Source organism: Blastomyces gilchristii (assembly GCF_000003855.2).
Source record: "Blastomyces gilchristii SLH14081 genomic scaffold supercont1.9, whole genome shotgun sequence".
In the NCBI taxonomy this organism is placed as follows: domain Eukaryota; kingdom Fungi; phylum Ascomycota; class Eurotiomycetes; order Onygenales; family Ajellomycetaceae; genus Blastomyces; species Blastomyces gilchristii.
The window spans coordinates 2,024,146-2,032,492 of NW_003101674.1; the positions used below are offsets into that span (position 1 = coordinate 2,024,146).

Consider the following 8,347-nt stretch of genomic DNA (forward strand, 5'->3'; position numbering starts at 1 on the left):
CTGTTGCATGCGATGGTTACAACTTCTCGGCTGGTAACCAACGACGTGTCTCGTTCCCTATTCTGGGCATTGATGCCTTTTTTTTATATCTGTGCAGTATTTAGATAACTGGATCCAGGTCAAGAACGTGTTTTGGTCCGATTTTTTCCGAGTATCGTAGGGGAGCTAATTTCTCATTCGAGCTATGTGACAATCACAGACTGGACGTCATCACATTGATAAAAATTACAATGAGCTGGCATTAGGACTTTTGAAAAGACAAAGCATGTTCAAAAAGATCTCACCTCCAAGGCAGCAGCTCTAGGCTGCGAAATTATCACTCCGGCGATTGGCTAAATAATATTTCATTTCTTTTTCATCACCAGCTGCTGGCGGAATAAACGCTTGGAATACGAGAAACCAGCAGAACGACGTCCATTCCCTGCCCATTTTCCGCCGTTTTGACTCAGCCCTAGGCACGGCAGTAGTCATAAGTTCCTCCCATGTGTCCTAGCGGGCGATTTCGACCACAAGTTCGCCCTCACCGACGACGACGCCCGCCTCGACCTCCCCCGGCTCTGTTGATCTCTCGATCTCAGACAAGTTCGCGAACGAGACAGAGAACACGGTTATCACCAGCTTCATCTTCTCAGTATGCCCCGTGCCTGACACTGCTAGGCTAGCTCTGTGCCGACGCTCTCGCCACACCCTCCCCCCAGCGGCTTCCCAGCTGTGTCAGACCGGCCGCCGAAAGCACCGTTGGCCGTGCACGCTATCGGGAGTTGCCTAACCCACGCATCGTACGTTTCTGTGCCACAAGCACCGGGGAAAAGGGTTTCCCCAGAGCTAAAAAATCTAGTAAAATCCAGGGGGAGGCGGGAGGGGGGAAGTATTTATTACATTTGCTGACGATGACGAGCTTCTCAACAGAAGGGAATCGCCTCGTTCACGCGCGGCCACAGCCCCTCCGGCGTGGCGCCACCCAAAAACGCGTCCCAAGGGAAAAAAGAAAGCTTTGAGAATACCGAGCGAGAAGAGGGAAAACGGGGATCCTGTTTCCATCCACAGCTCCTGATTCCATGGATGCCGATCCGCGAGCTCCCCGACGTCACACCGCGCCCTCGCAGTCTTCATCCACACCCACCTCCGACCTGAGCATCCAACAAACTCACACTACTTACTACTACGACGACAGCCCGAACCCGCAGTCTCCACACTCCGCAACCCTTGGCGGCGGTCCCCACGATGACGATAGTACCCGGGACCGTGACCAGGACCACAGAATCGGGACCGGGGCCGGGACCGGCATTGGAGTCGGCGCCGGTACATATACCGAATCCACTGTCGTGACAGACGCTCACAATCATAATAACAACCCCAATGACCCCCTAGCTGACTTGAAGCGCCCGCGCGCCTGCGAGGCCTGTCGACAGCTCAAGGTGCGCTGCGACCCGCACCCTGACACCCCAGATGGCCCGTGCAAGCGCTGTGCGAAGGCCAATCGCCGCTGTGTCGTGACGGTGCCGACGCGAAAGAGGCAGAAGAAAGCTGATAGTCGTGTTGCGGAGCTGGAGAGGAAGATCGATGCCCTGACAGCAAGCTTGCAGGCCACTAGAGCGAGGAATGGGAGTAATGCTGCTGGGAGCGGAGGGGTGGGGAGCCCTGTTTTACGATCTGGGTCTGCGGCGGAGGATCTCCCTGCTGCCCGGTGGATGGGGGGCGTACAGCACCATGGAAGTGAAAGTAGACGGGCGACTACTGGAGGCTCTATGGCAGGGCTAGCTGGGAATAAAAGGTATGCTAGTGGGGAGTTTAAGTCTAGGTTCGGGAATGCTGGGATTCTTGTTCCGCTGGCTGCTCGACCCCATAGTCCGACGACTGAGAGCACGTCGACATTCTATGATGGGTCAAATCACGGTGGCGACGGGAATACCCCAGATAACTGGCCTCCGATATTGCCAACCATTGACAGAGCACTCAAGGCTCGCTACGATTATGAGTATACAGATGTCATTGATCGAGGGGTTGTGGATACGGAGATGGCTCTCAAGTGTTTCAACCGCTATGTGAACGATATTGCACCGTTGCTTCCCTTCGTCGTCTTTCCCCCTGAAACCACCATGGCCGAAGTTCGTCGGACGAAACCCATCCTTCTTCTGGCTATCCTATCCATATCAATCGGCATATTCAACGCGGACCTGCAGACTTCTCTGCTGAACGAGCTCTTCCGCCTCTTTGCAGACCAGGTAATTGTCAAGGGTTCGAAGTCTCTCGAGTTGGTGCAGGCCATTATGCTCTCGATGATCTGGTATACACCTCCGGACCATTACGAGGAAATGAAGTTCTTCCAGCTCATACACATCGCCGCGACGATGGCGATGGACCTAGGTATGAACAGGAGAACCAAGTCGAAGGCGAAATCGAAGTCTATGGGCATGTGGAGGGAAATCATGGGCAAGAAAGTTGTCATGCTAGACCCCGATGCACCGGAGACTCGGAGGGCATGGCTCGGGTGCTATTTTATGTGTGTTAAGTATGTTTTTTGGCCCTTTCCCTGCACTCATCTAGTCATGGTATCGCGTCCTTCATAGCCGTTGTGCCATGCCGGTATTTATTTTATTTATTTTACTTTTGCTAAAATGCTAGGACAGCGTTGCAATGTCACTTTGACGCCCCATCCTCACGCGTTGGCACCCGTACATGGACGAATCTCTCGAAATCCTCGAGACGTCGCCCGATGCGCTTCCATCTGATAGAAATCTCATTCAATGGGTGAAGCTGGCGCACCTTGGCGAAGAAATTCTTTTCCAGTTTTCAATGGATGACCCCGCTACCAATGTAGATATAACGGATCCCAAAAACCAATATGCGTTAAAGGGGTTCGAAAGGCGTTTGGCAGAATGGCGAAAGGAGGTGCCTCCCGAGTGCTACTCTCGTAAGCTCTTTTAACCTTGTTCTCCCATGCTACCTCCATATCTTTCACTTCTAAACATTACATAGCCCTAATGCGCCACTATGAGCTCGTTCTCAACATCTATATGCATGAAATCGGCATGCACGCCGACCACAACATCGACGATTTCAAACCGCCCTTTATAAATAGTCTTACCTCCGACAATCCGGTCAACCTTGGCTCTCCCGCGCACGTTGACGCTCTAACTGTCTGCCTCACTTCCATCTATGAGGCAATAGACACGTTTACCTCCCTCGATTATACGACTATCCAATCTAGCCCCACCATCCACTTTGTTCGTACATCATACGCCTGCGTCGCTCTCATCAAACTATATACCGCCGCATCGTACCCCGCCACTCGACTGGGCCAGGTATTCAATCCTACAGACTTTAAGATTGAATACTACCTCACCAAGCTCATTGCCCATTTGAAGGGTTCGGGGGAGCGCATGTCAGGACGGGTGCCATCTAGATTCTCGCTAATGTTGGGAATATTAAAGACGTGGTTTCTCAAGAGGAAAGAAGGGAAACCAGTGAGCACTGGTAGCGGTCCGTGGAGCTTTTTTCAGCCGAAGGATATTCGGACGTATATCGCACCGGAGCCGCGCGCATCGGAGTCGGAGAGCGCGGGACAAGCGCAGGTTAGTACTGAGGTTTTACGTGCCTTGCTTTTCCCGCTCGAGATTCAAATCCTCAAGCAACTATCAAGATTTCTTCGCCTGCTTTCTTTTACGAATCTCGGGAGCTGATATATCCACTTCCCATTAGGCTACTTGTAACCCGGAATCAACGCCTTTACACCTCCAAAATCATGCAGCCATGGGTCGTCCAGAGACCCAACAATCACACCACCACCAGTCGAGCCTCTCCCCTCAGAACGTTCGCACTGATACGCACACCACTACTCTCCCGATCCACCCTTCCACAACCAACACTTCCAACATTGCCACTAACACAATCCCTGCGAATGAACATTGGACCCCGTTCGGTCCCTCACCAGGCATGGGCATTTTCCCCACCACCACAGTGCCTAACCAACCCTTATCATCGCAGTATCTACCGCAGCACCCGACCCAGGCCTTCGTCACCGCCGACTCAGGGGGACTGGTAAATCCACAACAGCCAGAGCTGGATCCACAGCAGGCCTTCATGCTAACCCAAGATATGCAGCTCATGTTCCAGCAAGATGAACTTGCTGGGTTGGGAAATATGTGGGATGACATTTTTTTTCCATTCCCCTTGGACGAGACCGGCCAGCCGCTGTGACAAGGCGCATAAGAAAAAGGAAGAGGAAAAAAAAAGGGGGAGGAAGAAAACAAAAAGAAAAAAAGGAAACGAAAAAAAATAAAAATAAAAAAGGAATCATATCTACTCCGGACAACATTCCATACCACTCTACTCACTGGCTCCCATGCTCTCTCCCCTCTTTCTATCACTACCTCCATCTCATCTCCCCTCCTTATCTGTAAATATATATATAGGTATCACCGCAACCGACATATACCCCACCCAGCCCACTTCACGATAGCCTAGCAACCAAATAATAAACAACAAACATCACAAAGCCAAAATAAAGAAAGACAGAAAGCAGAACGAATAGTTACAAGAAATGAGGATATATAATATTATTATCTTCATTCAACATCTTCGCTTTAAGCCACATACTTTTATTTGTTTTTACTTTGTCACGGCTAGTTATTATTTAGCGCAAGAGGCCGTGGGTAACTAGTTAACTAACTAAAACGCCATGGCTGACTGGGGTTAAGTTGTCCATGCGGAACACATCTTGAAGCTTCATACCGGCGCTATCCAGAGCGCCGAAACTATCTCGGACATACAGCGTAATGCACATTTCCCCATTTAACGTCCGTTTTCATGTGGAGGGGAGGAAGCCTACTTGGCTCATGTTTGATTTCGAGACACTCGATGACCCTATCGTCTTTTTTTTTTTTTTTTTTTTTTTTTCCGGGGAATTGGGCAAAGAAACCTTGGAAGCCCTGAGGATGTGCAATGTGCTCCATCACATGGATTCCCCGCGACGGCACCTCATCCTCGTTTTTCAATCAGGAGGATGGATGAGAAGTTGGATCTCATTGACTGCGCATTCTTCTTTAGAAAACGCCAACCATGGCCTCAAGGCGAGAGCATCGTTCCTACAACAGTTAGTTTACCCCTTCGTAGCCAAACTTTGGAATTAATTAACTTGCCGTTTCCGTACATTGCTTGGGTCAGGCTTCATTCAGACCTAAAGGAGCAATGTCTCTGTTGTGTCTTTTTTGCTCTCTTCCCTCCAATAGGAGACATCGTCCCATTTGTCTGCATGAAGCGGAGATGATGATGCGCTGTTGTTTATCCGGGCAGTCAGCCTGGATTTCCTGATTCAGACAATAATTTCATTAACTAGTTATGTCTCCCAGCAGGCTTTTCTGGAAGCGAGCATGCTTGGCCACAGCCCATTCCTAGCCAAGTCAATTGCTCTTCTTTGTTTCTTTCTCACGGTTGAAGTCTGGGCACGAACGAGGACACGGCGTTCAAAAACTGCGGGTGCACCCTCTTGCGGTTACTCGGTACACTATTACCCTATTGCGACGTTCCAGTTGTATGCCTGATACCTAAATTAGTAGAGGTACCAGGGCTCTTTGATATAAAGCCTACAGATGCAGAGCTTTCCTACCCCAAAAGGGGGGCCTTAATGAACGGGCAGAAAGAAGTCGCCAAGCTTCATTCTCAGTTCCCATTCACCGCGCGAAATTTCATTGTCCTCACATTCACCTGCTGCTGGCTATAATAAAACCACCTTGGAACGTTTAACACCATGGTAGGCGCAACATCAAACTCCTCTCCAACGGCGCGCGGCATCATCAGATCCCTACTTTCTCATCTCACTGCTACGAAACCTACCACGAAACAGGAGTATAAGAAGGATATTAAGCGGCCAACAACCATGGCAGCCCAAACCCAAACTCCCCCGCAGTTCACACACATCCAGTCCAAGGGCATTTATCACGGCCTGCCAGTCATTCCGGAATCTGATTCGCGCAAGGGGCTGACAGCGATTGTAACGGGAGCCAATGGCATATCAGGTAGCCACATGGTGCGCGTGCTGGCAGAAACCCCCGAGCGCTGGGCAAAGATATACACCATGTCCCGTCGTGCGGCTATTGGAGGGAGCAAATATGGGAATGTGACGCATCTCGAGCTGGACTTCTTGAAGAGCTCGCCGGGAGATTTGGCCAAGGCTATGGTGGAGAAGGGAGTTAAGGCGTTAGTTGATTTATTTCTCCTTTGCTCTACTTGCTTATCTTCTCCCTCATAAGTCTTCTTCGTAACTCTTGGGGGGTTTTGCTGGAGAAACGGGGGACAGGGCTTTCGTTGATTGAGTATTGGCTAACGCTTTCATGTTTCAGTGACTATGTCTTCTTCTACTCGTATATCCAGGTTCCTCCGAAGACTGAGGGGTCGATTTGGTCAGATGCACAGGAGATGTGCAATGTAAATGGTAATGATGCGCCGACTTGAGTGGATCTTTTGCTATCTATACATTACCCCCCCCCCCCCCCCCCCAGGAAATTTCCCGTTCTTGTGAAGTTCCCAGAGGCAGCTGATTCAAATTCAAATATATTAGGTGCTTTGCTCTCCAACTTCATCCAGGCTCTTAAACTTGCTTCAATCACTCCCAAGCGCTTCATGCTCCAAACAGGTGCCAAAAGCTACGGTGCACACCTCGGCACCGCGAAATCTCCTCAAGTAGAATCAGATCCTCGCGTTACAATCGAACCAAATTTCTACTATGACCAAGAAGATTTGCTCTTCCAGTACTGCGAGGAAACAGGCACGGAATGGAACGTCGTCCGCCCTTCATTCATCCTCGGAGCCGCCAAAGACGCAGCCATGAACCTGGCTTACAGTCTTGGTGTCTTTGCCGCCGTCCACGAACATTTAGGCAAGCCATTGGTCTTCCCTGGAAATATAGCTTCGTTCGATGTCATCAGAGACCTGTCTTCGGCTATGTTGAATAGCTATATGGCGGAATGGGCTGTGCTAAATCCAGTTGCCCCCAACGAGGCATTCAATGCCTGCGACTGCAGCGCAGTGACTCCCGGCGCTCTCTGGACCGCGCTTGCAAAGATGTATGGGATTGAATGTAAAGTTCCAGATCCAAATGCTGAGTATCAGAGCCTCACTCTACCATTTGATCCTCCTCCTCGAGGGTAAGTGGTCCATTTTAATCTCCTAATCTACTTGTCATCCCCCCCCGCGTTTATTTGGCCACATAAATGCGTTAGTGAACCAAGAAAGGGGCTAAATAATGAGTGCTGGACTTCAAATCCAGATTTGGACCTCCCGAAAAGATCGAATTCACCTACAGCATTGCCGCATGGGCGTACGACCCACAGGTCCACACAGCATGGCAAGAGCTCACACAGAAACATGGCCTCGTCCACAACCCATTCGCCACACCGGCTGATCGAAACCGTATCTTCGGCTTCACGGATACCGCTATTTTGGGAGGAACCCCCGTGCACTTCAGGTGAGTTTGGATATGTCACATCTGAGTTATCTTGGTTGATTTTCCCTTCCACCTCGTAGCTCTCCCTGTTTGTCCAACGCTATATTCGTACGGAGTCATGGAGCAAGCACTAATTGGCACATCCCACAGCATGGACAAATCTCGTAAGCTGGGTTGGCATGGCACCGCTGACAGTTTCGCGTCGCTACGCAATGTTCTCGAGGAATTCGTGCAGATGAAAATGCTGCCGCCATTGCCTTCGACCGCGTAGACATGCCTGCCGGCCAGCTGCCTTTTCTGGATATTTGTCTCCTTTTTAGTATTTTCCTCATCAACTCTTCTTTTGTCCCGGCGATTTCGTGTCAATTTTCTTTTTTGACTCCTTCCGTTTTCAGGCGTTCATGATGATTCATGTTATTTTTTCCCCGAGCTGTATTGGTGATGAATGTAGGGTAACGAAAACTCCCCGATTTTTATTCTTGCCTAAACACGATCCAAGACAACTCGCGGTTTTCTGATGCAACCTGCAGGTGATCAGTCCAGTTTGCAGTCCCTTGCCTATCTTCTGCTTCAGAACACCATAACACCGGTGATCAGTCTGGGTTGTGGCCACAGTTGCGCCCCCACCACTGCAGCTGGTGATCAGTCCAGTTTGCAGTCCCTTGTCTATCTTCCACTTCAGAATGCCATAGCACCAGTGATCGGTCGGGGTTGTGGCCACAGTTGTGGTAGACCCACCTTCTTCACACCTTATACACATCTGTTACAGACTGCAATGGAGCAGGATTAACCCACATCTGAAAAAGGTCTAGCGCTCACTCCCTCATTCCTTATTAGGTTTAGCACCCGCGGCATTTAGTGGTTTCTATCACCTTCTTTCAACCTCATCCTGCCACCCCATTT

General features: G+C 50.2%; 3 protein-coding genes across 3 annotated transcripts; all 3 read left to right on the forward strand.

Annotated features, from left to right (window-relative positions):
• Positions 1-1,058: 1,058 nt before the first annotated feature.
• On the forward strand, positions 1,059-2,649 carry BDBG_17172 (uncharacterized protein; the record flags this gene model as incomplete). The annotated part of the gene is made up of 2 exons (XM_031724954.1): positions 1,059-2,512; positions 2,631-2,649. The coding sequence occupies 2 exons, from the start codon at positions 1,059-1,061 to the stop codon at positions 2,647-2,649; spliced, it is 1,473 nt and encodes a 490-aa protein (XP_031578680.1).
• Positions 2,650-2,679: 30 nt separating this feature from the next.
• On the forward strand, positions 2,680-4,200 carry BDBG_17173 (uncharacterized protein; the record flags this gene model as incomplete). Its single annotated transcript, XM_031724955.1, has 3 exons — positions 2,680-2,914; positions 2,980-3,575; positions 3,703-4,200. The coding sequence occupies 3 exons, from the start codon at positions 2,680-2,682 to the stop codon at positions 4,198-4,200; spliced, it is 1,329 nt and encodes a 442-aa protein (XP_031578681.1).
• A 712-nt stretch (positions 4,201-4,912) lies between these two features.
• On the forward strand, positions 4,913-8,105 carry BDBG_04715 (NAD dependent epimerase/dehydratase). Its single transcript, XM_002624805.2, has 5 exons — positions 4,913-6,198; positions 6,342-6,433; positions 6,560-7,145; positions 7,268-7,465; positions 7,595-8,105. The coding sequence occupies exons 1-5, from the start codon at positions 5,750-5,752 to the stop codon at positions 7,713-7,715; spliced, it is 1,446 nt and encodes a 481-aa protein (XP_002624851.1). The 5' UTR covers positions 4,913-5,749; the 3' UTR covers positions 7,716-8,105.
• Positions 8,106-8,347: the final 242 nt, after the last annotated feature.